Here is a 26,234-nt window from a genome sequence, read left to right on the forward strand (position 1 = left end):
GCACCTTTGTGACTCACCTGTGTATAGAGCAGGAGTCAGGGGTAGAATGAGACCTCCAGGGTAGGGGCGGAGTGGGGAGTGGAGCTTAAGACCCAGTGCCATCAGCATTATCTAGGAGCGAGCAAAATGCTTCCCATCTCTCGGCCACCCCTACCCCAACCAGGCCTTTCAAAAGTTAGAGCTACCCATCCACCTCTGAGTAGAGATGGGAAACCTGAGGCCCAATCTTTGAAAGATGGATGGAGGACTCCACTGACATCTGCATCCAGAGGCCAGTGAGTGGGGTTGCAGGGCAACCCGTGTGCACTGAGCAAGCCAGGTGCATGTGCACAGTCAGGGGCTGAGTGCAAAGTGCTGGGCGCACAAGGCCGAGATGCTGAGCCAGGTGCTGGGTGTGCAAGGTCAAGTCACCAGACCTGCAGCATCCCTCCCACCCTGAGATTCAGGAGGGCCGGGAGGTGGCCTGGGTACCGTGGCCTGGGTACCGTGTCCCCATCCCGTGTGGCCAGGCCGGGCGGCTCCCTCGGCTCCACCCCCCGGCTCCCCCGCCCGCCGCCGCTCGAGCCTCTCAAAAGCCCGGGCGCCCGGGGCGGAGGCGCAGAGCCGGGGCCGGCGCACGAGGCGGCAGGGCGGCCATGACTGCGGAGCAGGCGCTGCCCCTGGGCAACGGGAAGGCGGCCGAAGAGGCGCGGGGGTCCGAGGCACTGGGTGGCGGCGGCGGGGGCGCGGCGGGGACGCGCGAGGCGCGCGACAAGGCTGTCCACGAGCGCGGCCACTGGAACAACAAGGTGGAGTTCGTGCTGAGCGTAGCGGGCGAGATCATCGGGCTAGGCAACGTGTGGCGCTTCCCCTACCTGTGCTACAAAAACGGTGGAGGTGAGCATGGCCGGGACGCGGGGCGACACCTAGGTAAGGGATACCCCTTGTGCACGGCCCCGATTTCCCCTCCCAATCCTCCGAGAGCTGAGGGGCTGCGCGGGGGCCCACCTGTTCCTCTGCGCCTGCGTGAATGGATCCACTTCGCACCTGAGCGCGCCACCACCTGCCACCTGGCCCAGAGCAGCGTCTGTCACCTGCATGAGGGACAGACATGGCCCAGGAGCTCTGCTTTCAGGCAACTGGCTGGCGTGTTTTAGGCAGAAGTCCTTTAATTTAGCCTACGAGGCTCAGCTGTCCTCACTGGAAAAGACTGATATGAGCAGTCTTTTGGAGAGGTTACTGAAATGCCAGGAGCAGGAGCCCAGCTTTAGCTGTGTCTTCCTACTTTTTTTTTTTTGACTCACAGTTGCCTTGGAAAGCAGTGCTTTCACTGATCTCAAAGATGATGAGGCTAAGGGTCCAAGAGGCACTCTGACTTACTACTGCCGACAGGTGGGATCCTAACCCGAAAGGCCTTGTTTTCCTGCAGAGTTGAGCTGATTCCGGGAACAACTTTTGGAAAGGCTTTGCTGTATGCCCTTCTCTGTGGTCTTTTAAATTTGCTCTTCAGGCCATTTCTAGGGAAAGTATTTTAGGCCTCTCTGGAGGAAAAACTGGCACCAAGCAGTTTCTTTTACTGGGCTCAGACTCACCCACAACAATTGCAGCCACGCTTGTTCGGTATGTATAAGACGCTTAGATATTGGGGAAGGATACCAGAGCCCGTTCCAGGGGTGGCATCTCAGAGTGCCACTGGGGGGGGGGTGGATGCTGTGGTCCCTAGCACTCCCAGCTGAGAGCAGGGCTCAGACGACCCCCCCCCCACTTCCACATATTGCGTTTGGATGGTAGAGTAGCAAGGGATCCCATTAAAACCTTCTGTGGTGGCACAGTTCCTCTCCGAAAAGGCCTGTCTTGGCATGTCCTCATCCCTCTGTGGTACCCCGATCTTCAAGAAAATCTTCAAACCCTAAAAAGTTAGTGAAGAAGTTGACTGGCACCGACAATGCAGGGCTTCCTGTGCAAACAGCTAGGGAACCCGCGAACCACGCTTCCTGGCCCAGGCCCTCTTTTTGCGGTCATTCACCCCAAAGCACAGGCTGCTGCTCTAGGCCTGCCCCGCACTGGTAATGGAGTGGCCAACAGTGCCCGTGGCTTGCAAGGGAGACAGCAGGCCCAGACTTGGAGACCCAAAATGTACCCTGAGCCCTCAGGCAGGCCCTGTCTCACTTTGCAGACTGAGCCTTTAGGAGCCACCGAGTCCACTGAAAAAGCTATGGAAGTCCTTTAGGGTATTATGAGGCAGAAACTATTAACATCTTCATTTGTGTAGGAAATGTTAGGCCCAAACAAGAAGCGTTCTGAAAGTCAAAATGGAGATAAATTGGGTTAATCACAAATTCTGCTACGAATTGTTTTTTAAGGTTGTAGTGAGTAAAGTTGAAAAATGACTCATTGTTGGGCTTTTTCTCTTTTTTCCTCTCTTTGATTTGCCAAGAGCCTCCATCCGCGCAGACACCCCGGTTTGGTTGTTGGTTATTTTAAGAATGACAGTGCTAGCTAGCTCTGTGAGTACACAGGCCAGCTGGCTTTCACCCAGTGTCATCTGTTGAGTTCTTGGAGGCTCTCAGGTGAATTACAGGGTCTTAAGAGAACCACTTCAGCTTTTTAATCAAATAGATTTGGACTCAGGCCTCAGATACCATTTACCATTACACAAGTTCTTGCCTTCAATCTAGCTGGGCTGTGGTTTCCTTTCAAAACAATGTGTTCACAGGCTGGACTTGCAGATCCTCACAGTAGTTGAAAGTATCTCGTCCACAGGGTAAAAATCTTAAATTAGTCCCTTGCCCAGAAAAGGCTAAGCCCCTTTCAAAGCCTAGTAGATTGATCCAACTATCAGGATTAATCAAGGTTGTTGCTATTAATCCAGTGGTTAAAGAGACTTCATTTAGCAAAAGCAATTTCAGGCAAAGCCTCCATTCATGACATCAGATGAAGAATACTGTGCTTCCATGCGTTGTTATTAGATGGGAGAAATAAATGGGGGATTTGGAGGGGGAGGTTGTCTCCATCTGTGCCTAGGAGCCCATGCTCACTTCATTGGGTTCACTTATTTTGCAGAAAGGCCCAGGCCATGGCTATTGTATTTAGAGTGGTCCTTACCCAGGCTAACCCTAAACCAGTTTTGCAGGGGAATCCGTGCTACAAATTCCTTAGGACTCCGCTCCATACTGGGATCATATGTGTGTGTGTGGGGGGGTGTTTAACCCTTTGAAGCCTGGTGCTTCTCATTATATGATTCCCTGAGAAGTTTTTTTTATGAGAAAAATCTTTTAGAGGGCTCTATAATAAAATAATAAGGGTGGTAGAGTTAAAAAGGGAACAGCACATATGATGGAAATGAACTTAATCTATGCTGGAGGAAGGAACTGGTGGGGTGGGGGCTGGAGACTTGGTTCAGCTCAGTGCTTTTTCTTCGTGCATGAAGGTTGGGTTGGAATCTCCAGCACCCATATAAACAACGACGTATGGTAGTGCATATCTGTCATTCTAGCACTGGGGAGGTGGAGACAGGAGGGTACCTGGAGCTCACTGGCCAGCCAGTCTAGCTGAATCAGTGAGCCCCAGGCTCAGTGAGAGACTCTGTATCAAAAATGGGGTCAAGGTTATAGAGGAAGACACTTGACAATGACCTCTGGCTTCTGTATACATGTGCACAAATACATATGTATATACACACTCACAGAAAGTAAAATCACACACACAAAAAGAATTAATCAAACAAAGAAAATTTTTTAACATTCCCATTTTTGTCATGCAACCATCCTGAGAAATGATCAGTGGCAGATATCACTAAGGCCCATTTTACAGCTGGAGAAGTGGAGGTTCAGAGATGTGAGGGAGAGTTGCTTAAGGTAAAAGGTGGCAGAGGGCACAAAGCCCCCTTCCGTGTTTTCTGGCTGCAGCCGTCCCAGCCAGATTGGATTTCCAGCTGGAAGAACACGGGGTGCTGCCCTGTGGTAGATGCCCACTGAAGAGCACTGGTGCTGATTGGGAAACAGCAGGGCCGTTTCCATGTCATCCCTCTGTACAGGGGCGTTCCTGATACCCTATGTGGTGTTTTTCATCTGCTGTGGAATCCCTGTCTTCTTCCTGGAAACAGCTCTGGGGCAGTTCACAAGTGAAGGTGGCATTACCTGCTGGAGGAGAGTCTGCCCTTTGTTTGAAGGTAAGTGTTGATTTCGTGAGCAAAGAAAACTTGGCCTCACTGATGACAAGTTTCCAGCAGCCACCAGAGGCTGTTTAAAAGGACAGAGACCCCAGCTGCTCTTTTCCCTTGGTCCTCACAGGCATTGGCTACGCAACACAGGTGATCGAGGCTCACCTCAATGTCTATTACATCATCATCCTGGCATGGGCCATCTTCTACCTAAGCAATTGCTTCACCACCGAGCTCCCCTGGGCCACCTGTGGGCATGAGTGGAACACAGGTATGGTCTCCAGGCTGGGTCTCTCCTGGTCCTGTGGAGGGATTTGGGGTTGGTGGTACATCCCAAGCCTCTAGGCTCTTGTCACAAGTTCTGTTTCCTGGGACTGACCTCTGGAACAGTGGTCACCTGACCAGGGTATATTCAGCAGTTACTGGTGATGTTGATCCCTATAGACAGAGTTAGAGTGTGGCCAAGCTCCAGGGTGCAACATGGGGATCAGGAGTCCCTCTCCAGCCCTGCCTCTCTGAGTGTTTTTTTTTCCATAAGATGAAGGAGTTAGACTAAATTAAGGGCAGTTAAAATGATTGCATTTATGGTAATGAACACAAACTAGAAAATGCATTTGGTTGCCAGAATTTGAAAGTCGGAAGACATTGTGTAGAAACCTGATTTTCAGTTTCTCTCTTTTTAAAGATTTACTGAATTTTATTTTATGCATATGAGTGTGTGTCTGCTTGTATGTGTGTAACCATAGGCATGCAGTGCCTGTGGAGGCTAGAAGGGGGTGTCAGAGCCACTGGAACTGGAGTTACAGATGCTTATGAACCCTCTGTGGATGCTAGGAATTGAACCCAAGTCCTATGGAAGAGCAGCCAGTGCTCCTAACTGCTGAGCCAACTCTTCAGCCACCCAACTTCTCTTAAAGAATTAAGTCTCTGGCAACCTACCTACTTGACAGTAGCAGTCACAACCATCTGGGGAGCAGTTGTTACTTATGGATGACATAGTTGCCATCACGACATCCAAGTTACTGGTTTGCTTTACCAGTAAAACATCTGAAGGAAGCAACTCCCACACACAGTTGGGAGTCTGGGAGGTCACCTTTGCTTTTGATACACTGTTTGCTTTTAATCTTTCATCCTATTAGAACTTCTTTGGCTCAGGATGAACCTGGAGTTTCTGGTCCTCTTGCCTCCACTGCCCAGGTACTGCGAGTACGGATGCACCCAGGGAGGCTTTAACTGGTGTTATGTGTGATCTTAGACAAAAGGCCAAGAAGAAATTGACTTACTACAATGAATTTTGTTTATCTAGCTCTGAGAGTCGTATGCCAGTTTATAACCATTGTTTATTTACACATAATCTATTTCAAAACAAATGACACATTAGTTTTTATTGTCTGAGGAAGTATATGGTATGTGTGTAGGGGTCAATGTTTGTGTCTGTCTGTCTGTCTGTCTACTTTGTTTTATTCTGCTCTGGCCTCAAACACACAGAGGTCCTTCAGCTGAATCTTCAGGAACAAATCACCATACCCAGTTTCTTTTTACTCTTAGGAAAACTATTTAGGAAACATCATTTTAAAGTCCAGTACAAGCCACCAACACTGCCATTGCAGAAACAGGCAGGGGTATATCCAGTCAATTTGCTGGCAATGTAGGGTTCTAGACACCACTCTGGACTCCCTGGGATGCCCAGACCTACCTGCTTTCAGCATAAGCTAGCACTAGCCAAGAGGAGTGAGAATGAAGCAGACAGCCAGGCCATTTATCCCCAGTGGAGCACAGTTTCTCCAAAGCCAGTGACATGAACACCTGCAGCACCTCAGATGCCCCTGCCCTTATGGCAGATATAACTGGGTTTTCTCTGTGAGAACCCAGATGTTGCAGCACCCACCCTCACTGGCTCCTGAGCTGAATGAATTCCTGGGTCCTAAATGAGCTGATGCAGGAAGCTCTGCCCCAGGGAGCCTACAGGCCAGTGGTCCAGGCAGCTGTGTCCACAGATGCGGGGTCTGCAGTAGCCAAGAGGTTCCAAATCAACCACAACCATCAGTGGAGTCCTGAGTGGACTTGTTCTTGGTTCTGTCTTTAGTGGTTTGCAGACTTTACAGAATGGGGAAGGGAGAGGGTTACATGGGGGCCTCAGATATTCATTGAATTCTTTTTCTTAATAGTCAAGAGTTAGAGAAGGTGATTCCTTGGAGGGTGTTGGGGTTCTTATTTACTTAGAATTCAGGAAAGGGACGTCAGGGGAGGCTTCCTGGAGGAGGAGGAGGAGGAGGAGGAGGAGGAGGAGGAGGAGGAGGAGGAGGAGGAGGAGAAAGAGAAGGAAGAGAAAGAAGAGGAGAAAGAAGAAGAGGAGGAAGAGGAGGAGGAGGAGGAAATAGCTCAAATTGCTCTGGATCTGGACATAGGATGCTTCTGCTGCAGACCTTTGGTGATCAAATTTTTTAGAAGAGTTGGTCAGCACATAACTTTTTGACTCCTTGGAGTGAGTGAAGGAACCAAAGGCCTCCTCAGTGTGTTCATCCAGCCCTTAGTCCTTCGCAGGACCCAATGGGAATCCCAACTCCATCAGAGCCACCAGGGGTGACTGGCCTGTTATGTTTGTTCCAGGGAGGGCCACTGGGCAGCAGAGACCATGGCCATAGACAGGGCTAAGCAGAGAAAGAGAAGAAAGACTAGAAGATGGCGCGGGCGTGAGGCCAGGGCAGTATGAGGTCAGGTTCTGGGAAGAAACAGAGTCCAGCCCTGCTGCTACCATTTCCTCCTGTTAGAGCCAGGCCAGGTCACCAAGGAAACTTGTCAAAGCTTGGATTCTCCTGTGCTCTGACCCCTGTTTACCAACATCACCTGCCTATGCATTAGCTCCTGGGCCTCACTGGGTTCAACCCCATGAAGCTTAATTTCCTCCTGTGTTTTGTCTTCTTCTCACTCAGAGAAATGTGTGGAGTTCCAGAAGCTGAATGTCAGCAACTACAGTCACGTGTCCCTGCAGAATGCCACCTCCCCGGTCATGGAATTCTGGGAGTAAGTGAAGGATCAGCTGGCCTTGTTCTCGTCCCTGTCCCTCTATCTTTCCCACCTTCTACACCCTCCTGGAAAAGTCTAACCCAACTCTTTCCACTCCATCTCCTTGGCTCCTGTGGCCATCTGATGGCTGTAGAAGCAAGCATATGTGGGGTTCTTGCAGGCGTCCCATAGGAACAGCTGAGAGGAGCTCATTCTGGTTCTCTGAAGACATGCCAGCATGAGTAGTGCTTATCAGGGTGGGAAGTGCTTGGTAAAAGGACAGTTTAAAAATTCATTCTGAACAGCGGAGAAGCTAGTGCTCACTTGCCGTAAGCAAAGCCAGGAGTATATTTAGCCTTAGAAAGCTGAAGTCTAGGGGGGTAGGAGTGGGGACTATCTTGCTTTCGATACTTGAAGCAGTGTGTGGAAAAGTAGATTCACTTTAATGAAGAAGGGTGTGGAGGGGCAGGTTTCAAATGTATTTAAGAAGGATGTGAGATCGAAAGGACCCGGAAGGTTGTGAGTACCCCTTATCCCAGAAGCTGGCACAATTTTATCCGGGATCTAAAGCATTGTGAGCCTCACAGGGCTGAGGGAAGCAGTTGTGTAAGTTGTATGCATACCTGGGGAGTCATTCTGAGATGCCTTGTGACGTGTGCACTGTGGAAGTGCGTGGTGCACAACCTGCAGGATGTGTACAGTCACCCTGACTTCTGCCGCATAGGTGGTTTCTGTTGAAAGCTTAGCCAAATGCTCCCTGAGGTTTCTCAGTCTGCCAAGACCTGAATTCATGATCAAAGTCTCCCCTACTTTAAGGTTAATTAATAATAGTAATATATGGGGATGAGTGGTGGGTTTATGAGTGATTTTAATTTGTTTTCCAGATACCATTTGTTTCCTTCCCTCTAGAAGCTGGCTGAATTTAGATTCATAATCCACCTGTCTGTCTTTGAATTTGTTCTGTTTACATACGTGCCTGGAATAGAACAGAGGCCCCTTACTTTTTGTAAACATTTCCAGGACTAGAATCCAAGCCTTACATTTTGTTTTTACTTCATTTCTTTTCTCAGCAGTGGTTCTAAGATGAGTCTACATTGGTAAACTGGTTCTGGCTTCTTTACACACACACCCTTAATGGTGTTGCACTGTGTGAATGGTTACCTTGTATTAAAAAGTCTTCTAGACTGTTGCCCATTGTCAAAGTGGTTGAGTTACCTGTGCTTTCTTGACTATTTCTCGTCTTTAAGCCCATCTTAGTCTTTCCCATACTTGTAGAGTTTGGAAGTCCAGGGTGGAGAGACTGGTGCTTGGCAAGAGTTGGCTGCTGCAGTATCCCGTGGCGGAAGGCAGAAGGGCAAGAGTATCAAAGAGTCCAAATCCAGATTTTCCTTAGGAATCTCTGTTGGGCCCATGGTAACAATTCAAATCCATTCCCATAAGCCACCTTTCAATGCTATTGCATTGGGGTTTCACTCTCCAACCCATACTGCAAGGGAATACATCCAAATCACGAGTAAGGGTGTAACTGCTAGGTTGTGGGCCATGCGTGACATCCGTTTTTACCACATAATGTAGAGATTGCACTCATGTGCATCCTAAATATCAGCTTGTAGAAATTTCTACTGCTCTACTTTTTCACCCTAGGGATGCTTATTTTTTGTAAAGATTATTTTATTTTGTGTGTGGGTACTGTACCTCCTTGTGTGTCTGTGCACCACATGCATATAGTGCCTACAGAGGCCAGAAGAGGGCACCAGATCCCCTGGAGCTGAAGTTACAGATTATTGTGAGCTGCCATGTGGGTCCTGGGAATCAAACCCAGGTTCTCTACAAGAGCAAAATGTGCTTTTAACCCCTGAGTCATCTCTCCAACCCCTAGTGAGTGATCCACTTTCTGTATAGCACTTGATCTGAACAAGTGGTTTTTGTTTACTTCATTTTGTTTTCTCCAATCTGGGTTTTGCCATGTAACCCTGGTTGGCCTGAAGCTTGCTCCGTAGACCTTGCTGAACTTGAACTTGTAGCAATGTTCCTGCCTCTGCCTCTGCAGTCAAGTTTTATTTCTCCTGGGTAATGAGTGTGAAATGACATTTCACTATTTTAAACTTGCATGTATTTCTTTAGTTACTGGTGAGGTGAGCCTTTTTTCATAATTCTGATGCATCATCCATAAACTCCAGACTCCTGCTTTTCTCTGGATTTTGTTTCCTTATGGACAAATATTCTTTGTACTTTAAAAAATACGATTTTATTTGCTGTAGGATATTTTCTCAGTGTGTGGGTTTTCTTTCTTATGGTGTACAGAATTTTCCACTTCACTGACATTGTATGTGCCAGTTTCTCCTTCTGGGGCTCACATAGTTGGTCTCTTATTTAGGATGACTTTCCTTCCCCAAAGTTGAACAGTTTCTGTATTTCTCCCAAGATTTTAAAGTTTTGATTTTCTTGCACTTAGGGGTGCCATGTGTGATTTAAGGTGGAAATGTAGCTTTTGCTTTTTATGTGAACCCTGGATTTCTTCAGCACTTATCCGTTCCTCATCCCTTCTCAGCCAGTTTGCGGTGTCTTCTTGACTAGACAGGATTTTCCTAAAATCTGGTCTGTTTTGGTGTTCTTTTCCCATCTAGTTGATCTTTTTGACTCTGTATAGATGTCGCCCCAGTATTGTTGTTATGACCCTTGACTTGGTCATGTTTTCTCCATTTCCAAAATGTTCTTACTGTTCCAAATGAATTTTACAACCAGCTTGCTTAGCCTAAGCAACAAGAAATAAATGAAAACAACTTAGTGGGGATCGGGTGAAAGTCTGTTGACCTGTTAGCTTACTTTGAAGAAAATTGCCTCTCTTGTATTGAGCTTTCAGTCTACGAACACGCTTCCGCCAGCTCTTCATTTGTCTGGGTTTCTTAAATGCCTTCCGATTGTGCCTTTTGGAGCAATTAGCATCTGAATCAATGACATCTGCCTAGTCAGTCACAGTCTCAAAAAGGACCTTCTGGGAAGTAGGAAGAAGGAGGCTTCAGTTCTGGGTGGGACAGCAGGGTTTTCCCAAACCACAGTGGGCTGGGGTTCCCTGAACACAGTTAAAGGCCTATGAAGAAATATCTGTGTAAGGTCATTCCTTTTGTAACTTATGCATAATCGTTAGTTTTGTTTTAAGTTTTCCTTGTATTATTATTCATTTTTATGGGGATACATGCATGCCACAGTGCATGTGTGGAGGTCAGAGGACAGCTTTTGGCGATTTGTTCTCTCTTTCTACCATGTTGTGGGTCTTATAGATTGAATTCATGTCTTCAGGCTTGGTGGCAGGTTCCTTTACACAGGGAGCCACCTTGCCAGCCCGAGTCGCTGGGTGTGCCAAGTGTTTGCCCACAGCCCGTGTGTCTCGGTCAGCGTGTCTATTGCGAGGCTTGGGAAGGCTGTCAGTGAGTACTGAGAGGAGGAGTGGATGGAGGAGGAAGGCTGGCAGCCTGGAAAACCCCACATGAGAAGAGCCAGGAGGTCCCGGATGAGCCCACCCTTCACTGAGCCTCCCACCCATGAGCACCCATCACTTCCAGCACCACTGCACAGTATCTTCACTGCGCATCAGAACACCGACCTTTTCCAGCTGCCTGGTCACTCCAGCCCCTCTTCAGTGGGTCTGCATTATCTCTGCAGCCTTGGTTACTGTGCCCTGACAGTGCTTCCTCGGGTGCCTCTGGTCATGCTCTAACAATTCGTCTTCTCAGAGACGAGAGCTTGGAGCATACAGAGACCAGGTAAGGGTCCACACCAGCCTGTGAAGATCTTAGAAAACCCGGAAACTTGAGGAGAACTGACAGCTGTGCCATCTGATGGGATCATCCATGTACCTTTGATCAACCCAGATTCAATCATCTTGTATTCACTGGGATCATTTAGACTCACCTCTCCAGTGTGCCTTCCTATCATCAACATTCCACCAAACCTATGCTGGGGAATGCTCTACTGGGACATGGTTCTTTCTTGCTTTGAGCTGATAGCTGATCCTGGGGCCCTGGGAAGAACCTTCTGGTTCTCCACCTGGCAGTCCTTGTATATTGGGCCAGTTTCCCCAGAGCTGTCCATCACCATGCTTTCTGGCCTCTTTCTTTTGCGACTTGTTCGGTTTCCGCATTTGTACTCGGCTCCCAGTGTGTCCCTGTTCTGCACACCAGGGCCATCAGGCTTGGTCAAAGCATTGGCTTGGGCTGCCTGCTGGTTCATTCATTCTACAAACGCCTGTATTTGAGGGAGACGGAGATGACACATGCCAGTCTCTAATACACAATGAAAGAAACCCATAAATGACCATTCACCACAAGTAGCTGCTTCCCTGCCCACAACTGGTATGGCGTCATATTGCTGAGGGCACCCAGTCCTACCCCCATCAAAGGCATTTTAAATTTTCCTTTTACTTTTCAGAATGTATCTGAAACATCTCACTCAGCCAACAAGACAAGCCAGACCCTGCATCTGTCCTGGTTCTGACTCTGGCAGGGGCTTGTAGGGTGGGACAGCTTGTCTTTCTAATGTCACATTTCAAAATCGGGCCACGGTGGTTTCCCTTAGTAACCATTATGCATTGAGTCCATGTGCTTATCTAAATATGTCTGCGTTTCTAAATCTTGAGGCTGTATTTGCTGCTGGGACTGAGCTTGACAACATTAGATAGGCCTTGTGTTCACTTCTCTTTCTCAACCCCCTCCTTCTCCGCAGTCCCTGGGTTTTATGAGCAACCTCAGACTCACTCACCTTGGGTACAAGTACAGTCACTGCGCAGGAGCCCATGTGAGGAACTGTGCTAGCACATGCTACGTGCTGGGCTAGGGTTAGACTCAGGGTTTTCAGCTCTTTCTTTATCAGGACCCAGCCTTGTCTTTCTGGATTATCTTCACTGCAGGTGTGTTTCCTTTGTATTTTGAAAAGCCCCACAGATATCTTAATTCTTCATCTTTGGGCAGATATCAAGTCTCAGAGAAACAAAACCTGTTCTCTCTGTGAGACTGGGTGTCTCCCTTGCTGCCTCACTGCCCTCCCCTCTGTATTCTCCCCCTCTTTCTCGTCTTCCTCTCCTCCAGCTCACTGGCCACCCTCCATTATCTTCCCCTTCCTTCTCCTCCTATTGCTGGCTTTTGTCCCTGCCCGTCCATATGTGTCCTGGCCTGTACCAGGGCCACTTACTCGCCTGGCTTCTGCCCTCCCTTTGCCTGTGTCTGGCTCTGTGTTTTCACTGAGTCTTAGTTCAGATATCAGCTCCCTCCTGAGTGGCGCAGGGGATGAGATGCCGATTCCCTGGACTTTCTCTCTGCATAACCCTTTTCTGAACGCCTGCCTCTGTGCACCGGCTCTTTGCCCTCCGCCGGCAGTGTGGGTAAAGCTCCATGCTAGCGCGGCCTGTGTCCTGTGTTCACTGTTGCTTGACATTGTCAAAATCAGTGAGTGCCATAGTGAGGTAATGAATGCGTGCACGTTGCGTAGCCCCTTCCATTTCAGCTGAAAGCTGGACGTGGGTAACTCCACCTGGTAATATTGGAGGCAGTGACATTTCACTAAGCTGTGTGGACAGGTCTGCTGCACAGGTGGCATGTTTGTGAGGGACTCTTCCACCTGTGAAGTGGGGACTTGTGCCAGTCAGCGTCCCCTGGTGTGATAAAACACCCCAGATCAAGAGCATCAAGGAGTGGGAGGGTCCATTTCTGCTCGTGGCTTCACAAGTTTTAGTCTTTCCTCACTTGGTCCTGTTTGGGCTCACAGGGGCAGAGTGCCTCGAGATGGGAGCAAGTGATCAGGAGGCGGCTCACCTCATGGCAGCAGGGAAGTGGACAGAGACGGCGAGGGGACTGGGTTACAGTGTCACCTTCACAGGCACACCCTCTTAGGTTCCTCTTAGGCTCACCCTCCTAAGGGTCCCATGACCTCCCCTTTGTGCCATCACTGGGAGTTAAACCTTTACAGGGGCATTGAAGATCCAAACCATCGTGGGGATTGCCCCTGTTCCTGGTCTTACCAGCCTGTCTGGGTAGCTGTGAGGATGTGTGACACAGTAGGACGTGGGACCTTGGGTGGGCTGTAAGCAGACACACTGTTTAGGTCCTGTTTGCTGAGTGTCCTGGGTAGAGTTATGTTGCTATGATGAAACATGATGATCAAAAGCAAGCTGGGGAGGGGGGCATTTATTTGGCTGATACTTCCACATCATAATCATTAAATGATGTCAGGATGGGAATTCAAACAGGGCAGGAACTGAGCTGCTGCAGAAGCCATGGTGGAGTGCTGTTACTGGCTTGTTCCTTATGGCTGACTCAGCCTGCTTTCTTGTAGAACCCAGGACCACCAGCCTCAGGGTGGCCCCACTAACAGTGGTCCAGGCCCTCTCACATCAATCACTAATTAAGAAAATTCCCTAAAGGCTTGGCTGCAGCCTGATCTTATAGAAACATTTTCTCAACTGGGGTCCTAAACTCCCAAATGACTGGTACACTGAGCCATGATGTTCCTGTTGGCCACCTCTGCTGAAGGAGACTAGTGTCAACGCCTATGCAGCCAATCTGTGGCCTGAAGAAGCTTTTGTACCATACCCCTGTTCAGGGACAGAGGGATCCCAAAAACATCTCCCTCTGTCAGAACTGAACTCTGTGGTACCATCTGTTTCCTGACCTGTTCACCCCCACCCATCACCCTCCCCATGGCTGCAGTATAGATCTCAGTGGGTTGGTGCTGTGACCCACCTGGAGTCACTGCTTTCTCTTCCCATGAAGGGCGTGCCTCTGGGTGACTTGGGCGGCCTCTGGAAGCCTGTGTGCGCCTCTGAACATAGCTGAATGTGTCACGTTAACGTCAGATGAGACACTGTTTACAGAGCACTGAGCACGTGGTACATACTCAATAAACAGCTTTGATGTTTCCCAAACTTCTCCTGGGTGTGTGCACCACATCTGTACCCAGAGACAGGAGAAGCACTCATTCTAGAGGAGGAAGCCAGGAAGTGAGGGGCTTGGATTTTCTGAAGTCCATGACAGTAAATCTGTGGGATGCTTGCACAGCGCCAAGAACAGGGAGACTGCCTATCCAGCTTGTGGGACAGGATTCCTGGAGGTGCTGGTGCTGACCTAAGCTGGGCTTTGAAGGATGGCTACAAGTCCACGTGGTTGACTGTAGAGCCAGGAGAAAGGAGTAGCGCAGACTAGAGCATAGATGCTAAGGTCACATGTGGGGGCTTGTGAACTGCAGTCGCAATGCTACAGTGTGTGTGAAGAGAGGCTGGGGTGGCAGGGCGGGGCATCAGTTCTCTTACAGTGGTTACCTTCTTCCCTGTGGTCAGCTGATCAAAAATCATAAATGAGAAATTCCAGAGATAAACTGACTCATGTTCATGTGTTTTAAATTTTATGCTGTACGTAGTAAAATAGAGGGTTTTTTTTTGGAGCGAGAATATCTTTTTATTAAATTGTTTTTCATTTATTTTACGTACTGATCACAGTTTCCCCTCCCTCCTCTCCTGTTGTTCCCTTCCCCCACCTCCCACCTCTCCCCCATTTCACTTCTCTGTTTCCAATCAGAAAGGGACATGCTTTGCATGGAGATGAACAAACATATCAAGGTGAGGCAGGGCCAAGCTCCTCCTCTGCATCAAGGCTGGATGAGGCAACCCAGCATGAGGAATAGGTTCCCAAAGGTCAGTACAAGCATCAGGAACAGGTCCTGATCCCACTCCTGGGAGCCCAACAAACACACCAAGCTACACAACTGTCACACACATGCCTAGGTTAGTTCCATGCAGGTTCCCTGGCTGTCAGTTTAGAGTCAGTGAGCTCCCATGAGCTCAGGTCAACTGTCTCAGTGGGTTCCCCTGTCATGTCCTTGACACCCTCTGGCTTGTACAAGCCCTCCACCCTTACTTTCACAGGATTCCCAGAGCTTGGTTGTGGATCTATGCATCTGCTTCTGTGGATCTGTGCAGTTACTGGATGAAGGCTCTTTGATGACAATTAGGGTGGTCACCAACATGATTACAGGAGATGGCCAGTTCAGGCACCCTCTCCACTATTGCTAGGAGTCTTAGCTGGGGTCATCCTTGTGGACTCCTGGGAGTTTCCCTGGCACTGGATTTCTCTCTAACCCCAAAATGAACCCTTATATCAAGACAGTAAGATGAAATCTTGTACTTCTTTGGCTGAGATATCATTTGTGGGGGGGGGGAGGGAGGGAAGGAAGGAGAGGAAGAGACAGACAGAGACAGAGAGATTGCACAGGTGCACAGGCCAGGGTTGCCAGGGGTGTGTTCTTCTTGATCGTGTCCCACTCTCTCTCTCTTCCGGGTGTGTCCATGTTGTATACACTGCTTGCCTGTTAGTTACTCATGGCATCTTGGTCAAATGAAGTAATATGGTAATATGAAGGTGCTTGTATTCAGGTGGCCTTTATTTTATTTAATAATGGCTCAAGCATGCAAGGCTGAGGAGTTAGCAAGTGCTTTATTTACATCAAAAGTAAGTCAACCCTTTCACAGAGTGTGTGTGTGCATGTGTGTGTGTGTGTGTGTGTGTATGTGTGTGTGTGTGTGTGTGTGCGTGCGCGCACGCGCAGTTTTTCTCTTTAGCCTAGGCTGGTCTGAAATTTCTTATTTGTTGGAATTTGTTGAATTCCAAGTTGACTTGGAATTCACTACCCTCCTGCTTCAGTCTCTCAAAGGACAAAATATATACTCAGGTGACCAAGACCTTTGCTTTATAAATTTAACTTTATTGTACATGTAGCAGTATAGGGAAAGCATGGTATATATAAAGGACTACTGTGGTTTCAGGCAACTGCTGGGGATCTTGAAACATGTGTTCTGCGGATAAAGGGAAACAACCATGCATGTCTTCAGAGAAAGCTTGCTCTATACCAGGTGTCAGTAGAGGTCCTGAGGTACATCATGCACAAAATCAAATGAGAATGCGCCCCTGTAAATCAAGGAAAACACTAGCAGGCTAAGGAACTGAGGCTGTTGGGGTCAGGGTGGGCCCCTTTGGGTGGATGGCATTTGAGCAGGGACCTGAAGGAAATGGAATGGCAGCTTAGTATGCCGGGGACAAGTTCTAAGGCCAGAGGAGTAGTGCAGGATGTGGCCCCGCTATGGAGGGCATGCGTGTGTTCTGAGACTGACCCAAAGACCTCACATGCAAGATGGACATTTCCTAATAACCACCTGAGAGATGCCCTGTCTTAGTATGCTTTCTATTGCTGTAATAATGGCCATGACTAAAAACTATCTGGGGGAGGGGGTTGTTTAGACCACACATCCTGATCCCAGTCCATCACTGAGGGAAGTCAGGACAAGTACTCAGCAGGAAGAGAGACCAGAGCATGGAGGAGCTGCTTACTGGCCTGTTTCCATGGCTTGTTCAGTCTGCTTTTTCATACAACCCAGGACCACCTGCCCATGCATAGTAAGCTGGGTCCTCCTACACCATTCATTAATCAAGAAAATACCTGGACAGACTTGCCTACAGGCCAATTTGATGGTGCGTTTTCCCAATTGAGGTTCCCTCTTCTCCAAAGATTCTAGCTTGTGTCAAGTTGACAAAATACCTACCCAGCACAGACCCTAAGTCTGTCTGGGTCTAGTTAGTTTATGAATGGTTGGAAATTATTCTGTAGACTGTCCTGAAAGACCCTGACTCATGGCTCTGGGAATAATTCAGAACTCTTCCTTGCATCCTAGGGTGCAGGGTGTTGCCTGGGTGCAGGAAATTGGTTTCTGCTCAGGCAGAAGGAGGCTGGGGCAGGACTGTCCTCAACTGTTGGGAAAACAGCAATGGAAGCAATCTTGGAGTGTGGTGGTTTATTCTGCTCAACTGTGCTGCTCCCTGAGGCAAACGACAGACCTGTGGTCCTGGTTTACTAAAAAGCTCCACCAGCGCCACCCTAACTGTAAGATGCCTCCTGACTTCACCTACCACATTCTGAGTAGGTCTTTCGAAATAGAGACTCATGGGATGCTCTGGATTGGCCAGAACTCAAGGTTCGTTTCTTTTGTTTGTTTGACAGCAGCAGGAATTGGCTCTTACAGGTACCAGCTTTGGGGCTGTACATACACATGTCCCATTCCTGAAAGCCTTTTCTGGGGTATGTTCATAATAGTAACGCTTAGCCCAAGCATATCCATGGAAACACCATTTGTGATAGTTAAAAAAAAAGACAACAAAACCACATGTGAAATGTTCCACGAGTAAAATTAGGCAGCAACTGCCAAACAGAGCCAGGCAGGAAATGTGTTGGCACAGAGAGGAGCTACTTACTGATGGGGTGAGAGAAGAGTGAGGTGTGGAGAGAGGCATATGCAGGCTGAGGTGCTGTCATCGGAAATGCTCCCCCTTTTCCTTGGCTTCAGGACTCTTTTCATAACCATACTGATTGGTCTAAATATGAAATTATTATGGAGATGTACTTAGTACAGAACCTAAAGGCAATGTGATGTTGTTCTTTTGGGTACTGACCTTTCAACTGCAACTTGTCGTATGAGGTCTATGTGCCATGTTGGTATTCAAAAAGTTTTATATGGTCCTGGGGAGATAGCTCAGTGCATAAAATGCTGAGGACATTAGCTTCAAGGCACATAAAAGACAGGTGGGCATGGTAGCCCACCTATAATCTCTGGGTAAGCAGGGTAGCTGCATTCCATTGGTTAGCTCTTGTTTTAGCCAGAGACCCTGACTCAGTAAGTAAAGTGAAGAAGAATGATCAAGGAAGACACCAAACATCAGCCTATGGCCTCCACATACATGCAAACACACATTCATGAGTATCTGCACATCGACATGAGCATTGCATATACTCATGTGTTCATGTACACACACACACACACACACAGAGACACACACACACACACACAAAGAGCAAGAGAAAAAACTTAAGATTTAACAGCATTTCAGATTTCAGGTTAGGGACACTCCACCTGTATATATGAATGCTTGAAAATACACAAACCCTTTTCCACATAGACATGTCTGGGGGAATATGCACAATGCCATTTACCCGCAGACCACCCAGGAGTAGAACATGGAGAAATGGAATAGATAGTGACAGAGTTTTGCTTCCCTGATCTGTGCTCTCTCCTAGTATTTGAATTTTCAAGTTACATCTAGCATCTTATAATAAGAGCAGGACTCGTGGTGCTGGTGAATAAGCTGTCTGCTTGTGTGACAGCTCCCCTTAGAGCTCTAGCCCCATTGTGCTAATACTCACTATCTCATTCTTGTTAATATTAACTCATTTAATTCTGCAGTCAGCCACAAGAAGTGGGCAGAAGACAAATCTCTATCTCATTAACCAACACAAGGGCATTGCTTCAACTTATGGACCTGACCCCCCAAAGTCAGTCCCTCATTGGCTCCCTTTCGAGCACCTGGTCTCTGCTGCTACAGGCCATGCATATGCAGAAGACCTTATCTGTCCTAGGAAGGATCCTGCTTGTCATTGCCCCTTCAGTGAGGCACCAGGGACCCTTGAATACCATTGAGGAGGACAGGGAAGGTGTCAAAACACTTGTCAACTCAAACCAAGTGACAAACCAAACTTTGTTGGTCCAGCAGAGTTGTGTCCTCTTTATTCTAACTACTGAGTATTTAACTGGTTGCAACAATGGTGGATGGAGCTTTTAGCAACTGAGATAGAGTAGGTCTATGTTTCTATAGTAGATTGTAAATCACATACTGCTCCACAGCTCCTAAGAGATCATACCACTAACAATTCACTCTCTTCCTGCCCCTGGATTCCTGTGTTGTTAAAGCTGGGAAGTTCTTGCCAAAATCTACTATTCTGGCTTCCTCATATCCATCAGAACCTCTCTAGTGGTCCCACAAACCTCCCAGTGGAGCCACCCCTCCATTCTACTGCTTGTGGTATTTGAGGGGCAGAGAGGGCCCAAGGGAGACCTCTGTTTTCTCTTGTATACTGTATGAAGCTATCTCCCCTAAGCCATCCCCACCAGGGTTGTCTCCTAACCCAGGGCCCCATCCCAGGAAGAACTAACTTGTGATCTGACATGTTCTGAACCCCACAGTGGAAGTGTGGCTGAGGGTCAGACATTGCTTGTACAGACAGTTGTGAAAAGCTGTTTAATGCCATGGTGTGATATGGGGATTCAGAGACTTGGATTTTGGGGCTAGCGGCAAGAATCACTGTGCTGTTACTTTGCACTTACTATTCATAATTGCTGCCTCAGCCTTTGTGTAGCAGCAGTAGAAACTGGCCTTAATAAACTTAATAATCTAAATAGTTGGGACCTATTCTTTCTGTACATTTGTGACCATTTGGGCAAAAATACTCACATCTGAAGTTAGCCAGGAGGACACTGGCAATTTTAACTAACACCTTACACTACATAATAGGAAGGAACCAGTTGATGCATAGGTCCCCTTTTGCATCATCATGGCTACAGTAGGGAAAGGGGGGATCTTCCTCAGGTAGTCCTACCTGTGTACAGTGCTACGACACAGAACTAACCCAATTCCTTCCTTCCATCCACCTGCTCCGAGAATGACTGCAAGGCTGACATCTGCCATGCACATCGCAGGAAACAGAGGGGTCAGAGGTTAAGGGCCTTGTCTGTAGTATGTCTCAGGGTGAGCCTGATCCTCTGATCCCAGCTGTGTCCTCCAATGATTGCCCACTCTGCTCCTTGGCACCTGAAACCTTGTCAGCTTCCTGCTGTATCTCAGGCACAGCATCTGACTGGCACGTGCCTCCCACACAGAGTCTGACAGCAGCCCCGTGCCAGTAGCCCTGGGAGATTTTCATTAGATAAGGCATGTCTGTGATAGGAAAGGGAGGGAGGGGGACTGGAGGAAACTCACAGAAGGCTCCAGCATCTGTAAAAGCACAGCTGGTGTTTGTGGCTCATTTTCCTTGGATTCTAAGAGGCTCCTTTAGGAAGTGACTTGAGCCCTGCTTTAGAAAAAGCACCTCGGGGAGTGTGAGAGTGATCCTCAGTGCTACCTGCTGGGAAGATGGGAGCTAGTGAGTTGGTGCTGGCCCTGCTGTGCTCTCTTGTGGCTCTCTCACTGGTGGCAGGAAGTAGCAGTGAATAGATGACTTTAGTGCAGGGTCAGGAGCAGAGTGGCTTAGGTGGCTCTTTCATCATGACTCCCGAGTGTTTTTTAACATAGTTATAAGAGCATATTACACTATCAAGATTTGCATGTACACACACACACACACACACACACACACACACACACACACATGTGCGCGCACACATTCTCTGGTCCATGATGGCTCCTCTTGGTTTATTGGCTCCTGTCACCCGCAGCAGACTTCCTATACTCATTTTCTGTTTAGCTCTCAAGGCATAAAGGAACAGTGGCCTCTGGCAGAGTCCACTCCACTACTCATTGCCATTGCCTGTGTGTCTGTCTCTTGACTACGGTCTGACTACTGCAACTGTGGCTCTCAGCCAGCCTCTATGTAAAGCCCCGCCCCATGTGTGAGTAGTGCACAGGAGGCTGAGTGTCCTTGAACTCCTTAGACAGAACTCCTTAGTGCAGAGAAATTGTGGGCATGGCTGTGACTTGGACAGTGCCGCTGAGCTCCTCCAGTACTGTTGAAAGGTGGGAGAAGGATCCTGGCTCAACAACAACCCTGAAGTCCCATGCATAAGAACAGATTGTGCTGTGAAGCTGCAGTGAGACCCCAGAATCTATGTAGTCCTTTGTTTCTCCATCTTTCCTGTAGAACTCTATCCACTCCTCCAAAGGAGGAGCAGGCTTTGGGGGCCTGTCTCGTGTGCTTGCTGTCTTGAATATGTCCATTTCTAGACTCACTGTCCCCATCTCCTTTTCTCCTGCTCCTCTGTACATCTATACACAGTAGAGCAGAAGAGGCATTAAACTGTTGGTTGGGAGACAGAGTTCAAAACCAGACTGGGCCACCCATTACCTTGTGATCCTGGGCAAGTGCATTAGTTAATTTCCTGTTGCTATGATAAAATACCTTGGGCAAGGAAACTTATAAAAGGAAGAGTTCACTGGGGTTTATGATTCCAGAGGGTTAGAGTCGTCAGGGGTGGGGGCATGACAGCAAGTGGCGTGATGACTAGGGCTGGAAGCAAAGAGCTTGCAACCTGAACCATAGCCAGAAACAGAGAGCAAACTGGGAATGGAGTGGGTTTTTAAAACCCCAAAGCCCACTCGCAGTGATGTAATTCCTTCAAAGAGGCTACACTTCCTAAATGTCCCCAGATAGTGACACCACCTGTGGACCAAGCATTCAAACACAAGCCTGTGGACATCATCCTCATCCGAACCACAACCGCAAGTGAAGCGTGTGTGTGGCACCTGTACTTCTTCTGAGTAGTGAGGGTTGTAAAACAGTGACAAGCACACGTTTCTTGGTCCTGTCTATGTCATGGCCAATGCTAGAATTATAGAGACCCCTTATTCTTGAAGGACATGCTCTAAACCACAGAATTCCAATGCCACAGGAAATTTGAACCCTATAGATACTATATTTTTTCCTACACACCTGTGATAAAGTTTAATTGAGAAATTTGGAAAAGTAATTCATGGCAATAACTAATAGCAACATCAAGTAATAACACTGTGACAAAGCCACCAAATCCACATTCTTGCACTTTGTGATCCTTATTAAGTAAAATAAGGGTAGCTTCTAAGGTGGGTAGCATACAGACTGCAGATACTTTGATCAAAGGGGCAGTTCATGTCTTGGACAGGATGGTAGCAGTACCACTAGTGATTTTGTCGTGCTAATCAGAATGGCATACCATTTAAGACTTAGAAATTGTTTATTTCTCAGATTTTCTGTTTAACATTTTGAAAATATGGAAAACCACAGGTAACTGAAATCTCAAAACAGTTGGAGACAGCCTTGGAAAAGCAGAAACATGCTGGGTGGGTACTTCCTGAACAGCTGTTTAGTAGATTTATTGAGGTACAATTTACATGCTGAGACCATATTAAGCACACAGATCAATATGCTTGAGTAAACTTACAGAGGGTAGCATCACAGCACAGGCTCAGACCATTCCCATCTTCCAGATGAGTCACTGCTGTCGACTGTGTGTCTACTCCTGCCTCCGAGCTGCTTCTTGTCTGCTTTGTCTCCATGGACTCGCCTCGTCTAGGCAGAGTGTATAAGTGAAATTGGGTCTTTGGTAATTAACTTCTTCATGCCACCATTTTGGGGTTGTTTTGTAAACCTACATCCTGACTCAGTGCAGGAGGGGTGCCATTAATCTTCACTGCTTAGGACCAGAAGTGTTTCAGACTTCAGATTTTTTTCCCTAGCTTTTGGAATATCTACACCAAGTTTAAACACAAAATAATTTATGTTTCACATACCAGCTCATACAGGCAGAGTGAAGGTAACTTTATACAATGCTCCCAGTGTGTCTGGATTTTACTGTGACCTATTTCTGTAAGGCCAGGTGTGGAGTTTTCTACTTACAACGTCAAATTGCCACACAAAAGGTTTCTGACTTTGGAGCCTTTAGGTTTGGGGTTAGGAATCCTTACCTTGCACCTCATTCCCTTTTTTAAGTAATAAAATCTATGTCATATGATCATGGTACATTTTGTTGGTGTCCATAAGTTGATGGATGTTTGAGCAGCCTCTCCTTGGGACTATGAGGACTAAATGATGTCAGGAACATTAATGTGTGGGTTTGGGGTTGAGCCTCTGCTTTCTACTTCTGGGCTAGGTGGACTCTTTCATTTAAATCTCAGTTCTCTCTGTCTCTCTGTGTGTCTCTGTCTGTTTCCCTCCCTCTCTCCCTCCCTCCCTCCGTCTCTCTCTCTCTCTCTCTCTCTCTCTCTCTCTCTCTCTCTCTCTCTCTCTCTCTCTCTGTGTGTGTGTGTGTGTGCGCGCGCACGTGCATGTGCATGTCAGTATGCATGAGAGAGAGTATGCACATGTATGTATGGAGGTCAGAGAACACCTTTCAAAAGTCAGTTCTCTCCCCAGACCACAGTTCCTGAGATTGAACTCTGGCCATCAGGCTGACATGATAAAAACCTTTACCTGCTGAACCACCTTGCTAGCCTGAATTGTTAGGTTTTTGTGTCTAACTTTTTACAAAATTGCCATGCTGCCCCCCAGGGCTACTGACCTATACTATGATTTATGAGGCTCTGTTGCTTCTGGTGCTGTTTGTTATTTTCTGCCTTTTGCATGGCAGCCATCCTGCTGACTGGGGATTTGGGCATTACTGTGGTTTTGCTCAGCATCTCCTTGAAGGATGCCTTTAAAGACATCTGAGGAGTGCTAGGCCAGAGTGATTGGGGTACTTATTTCAGGCCTTCTAAAAGAGTCCCTTGAGAAGTCTGGAGTGGGCAGCATTTTCCTGAATGAGGTTCCACTGTGGACTGAGGACCCAGAGTGTCTTGGAGAAGTCAAAGGTGTCAGCAAACTACTGGCCAAGTCCCTGTTTCTGTAAATAAAGTTTTATTGGAAGACAGCCATGCTCACTCATTTGCAGGTTGGCCCTGTCAGCACCCACACTGCAGAGGCAGAGCTGGTGGCTGGAATGGAGATAGATGCCTTGCAAAGCCTGGAGCATTTGCTCTCTGTCCCTCCATAGAGCTGGGCACAGTGATATGTTAGTACTATATGTGGATGTCCCTACTGTGGGGATGGGAACAAGGAGGCACACACGGTGATCCATCCTGTGGGGTGGGTAAAACTTTGTGGGCTTGGGGGAATTGAGAAGGAGGTTCCCTGAAGAGGCAACAGGAGAGTGGAGACTGATGGGAGACTTGTTTAACTATCACCAAGGTTCTATAGAGACAGAAGAAACTAGAGGCAGCCCAAGATACTCCACACCAAGTTCTTTCATTGATTGTGCATTTCCCCTGGATTCTGAGGGTTCTAATGCCACCCACAAGATGCACGTCTGATCTGGCTGGCCCCAAGACAAGGCATTCACATGGCGGAAGGGTCTCACTGTCCATTCCAGTTTGGTTTTGGGGGTCTGTGTTGTAGACACTGTAGGAGTCCCCCAGGCATTGGAAGAGTGGGAGAGCTTAAATTCGTTTCCCAGAGGAGCGTGAGTAGAATCTGGGCAGTAGAACCCAGGAGGCAGCGCTGGCTCCCCAGAGGGGCCAGGAAAGCACACTTGTTTTGGTGATAGGCCTTTTTTTGTTTTTGTAGTTGGTTGCTTCGGGAGACCAGCATGGCTATTTATAGCCTAGCCCCTCTGGGCCAGCTCTTAGGGCGGTCTCCATGTCCCTGCCAGCATTTTCCCACATGGCAGGTTAAAGAAAGGTGATCTGTTTCCAGGCTCCGTGCAGGACATGAAGATGAGGCATCCCAGGGGAGGGTGGGAGCTGTCCCTTGCACAGCCTCGCTTGGGCTCTAATAGAGGAAGGGACAGAGGGAGAGAAGGGGGAGGGCAGTGCTGGTTTCCAACTCTGAAGCCTCTGGTCAGAGCCACCTCATCCTGACAGGCTGTTGCCTTCTGCCCAGAGCAGTGGGTAGGTGAACCACCTAGAGGTACAGGAGAGGGATGCTGAAGGAATCCACTAGGGAGGGATTCCAGATACTTCCTTCAGGCCCTCAGAGACAGAACGTCAAAGCCCAAGACACCCTCCCCTTGGTAGGTCTCTACCAGGCTGCTGGTGTCAGCCAAAGAACTTGACTCCAATCCTGTAATCCCACCCTGGGCAATTCACCAGCCTGGGCCCTAGTTTCATCATTCATGTGTATGTAGTCAGTACTTAATATCTGGGTTCTGAATCTCAGTTTTCAACCAAGCGCAGTCTGGAGACACTCAGAAAAAAAGAATTGTATCTGTCCCTAATGTATTGACTTTTCATCAGTCCCTAAACATCACACACCAGCTGTTTGAAGAACACTGTGCCCTAGGAGACATTATCAGTACTTGAGCGATGGTTAGACCACACGGCTGCGCCCTGTTCCATGCAAATACTTCATCAAGCCTTAGAAGGGCCTGGCATCTACAGGGTCAAGAATCGATGTTCCGTGGACACAGAGGATGATGGGACTAACTCCCTGGCAGTCGTCGTTTGAAATGGGAGTGAGATGGGTGCCCCTACCCATAGCACCTGTCGAAGTCACCCCCCATCAGTTTCTTCCATTCAGTCTCGTAATAGGGAAGCATGCTGTATGCTCTGGGCTTGGCTTCTCTCACCCCATCTCTCTCTGTAGAGAGGTCCTTCCCATCCCTCCTCTCATGCCCATGACCGTGCCTTGCCTCCCAGTGTCCCTCATGAACGTATCTTCTGACAGCAATTATATCTGTGTCCCTTTAGCCCCTCCCCCTCTAACCCAGGAGCTTCACTCCCTGAAAGAGCCACCTCACTGAGATCTCTGCTCACCTCCATTCCCATAGGTCTCCTCTGCAGAGTGGAGCTCTCTCTGCTCCTTAATGGTGGGCAGATCAGCCACTTGCCCCCATATTCCCCCTGTTGTGTCTTAGACATGTCTTCTCCAAGCTGCCCAGTCTTCCTGTCCTGTCTGTACCCCCTTGAGGGGTTTTCTCTTCCTTTTTGTGTCCTGGACTTGGGGTTCAGGGATTAGTTACAGGTCATCTCCCTTTCCCAGCTCTCCCAGAAAGCCCAGAACCAGGGTTTAGGTATGACCCTTTACCCTGCCTCTGTTTCCCAAGCTTTGGATCTAGAGACCCAGTGACCTCCAGGTTTTTCAGTTACTGAGTGTCCTATCTTGATCCATCTGAGCTGCTTAGTTTCAACTTGACACAATCTAGAGTTAAATGAGAAAAAGGGAACTTCAACTGAGAAAATGACCCCATCAACTGTCCGGAAGGCAATTTCTGTGGGACATCTTCTTGACTGGTGATTAATGTGGGAGGGCAGTCCATTTGGGCATTGCCACCCCTGGGCAGGGGGCCCTGGGTGTATAAGAAAGCAGACTGAGGAAGCCATGAGGGGCAAGCCCAGAAGCAGCATGTCTCCATGGCCCTTGCTTCAGCTCCTGCCTCCAGGGTCCTGCCCTATCTTCCCTGTGGTAGACTACAAGCTGTAAAATGAAATAAACCCTTTCCTCTCCAAGTTGCTTTTGGTCATAGCATTTTGTCACAGAAATAGAAAGCAGATTAGGACAC

The 26,234-nt window shown here is 48.1% G+C and overlaps 1 protein-coding gene across 1 annotated transcript in view; it reads left to right on the forward strand.

Annotated features, from left to right (window-relative positions):
• Positions 1-620: 620 nt before the first annotated feature.
• Positions 621-26,234, forward strand: part of Slc6a11 (solute carrier family 6 member 11) — a 135,300-nt gene continuing 109,686 nt past the window's right edge. Inside the window, exons 1-4 of the mRNA XM_005066126.4 lie at positions 621-876; positions 4,016-4,150; positions 4,272-4,412; positions 7,075-7,165. Coding sequence (XP_005066183.1) covers positions 636-876; positions 4,016-4,150; positions 4,272-4,412; positions 7,075-7,165 — 608 coding nt within the window. The 5' untranslated portion in view covers positions 621-635. The remainder of the gene's footprint in view (positions 877-4,015; positions 4,151-4,271; positions 4,413-7,074; positions 7,166-26,234) is intronic.

The sequence above is a fragment of the Mesocricetus auratus genome, unplaced genomic scaffold (assembly GCF_017639785.1).
Source record: "Mesocricetus auratus isolate SY011 unplaced genomic scaffold, BCM_Maur_2.0 Super-Scaffold_100676, whole genome shotgun sequence".
Taxonomy (NCBI): Eukaryota; Metazoa; Chordata; class Mammalia; order Rodentia; family Cricetidae; genus Mesocricetus; species Mesocricetus auratus.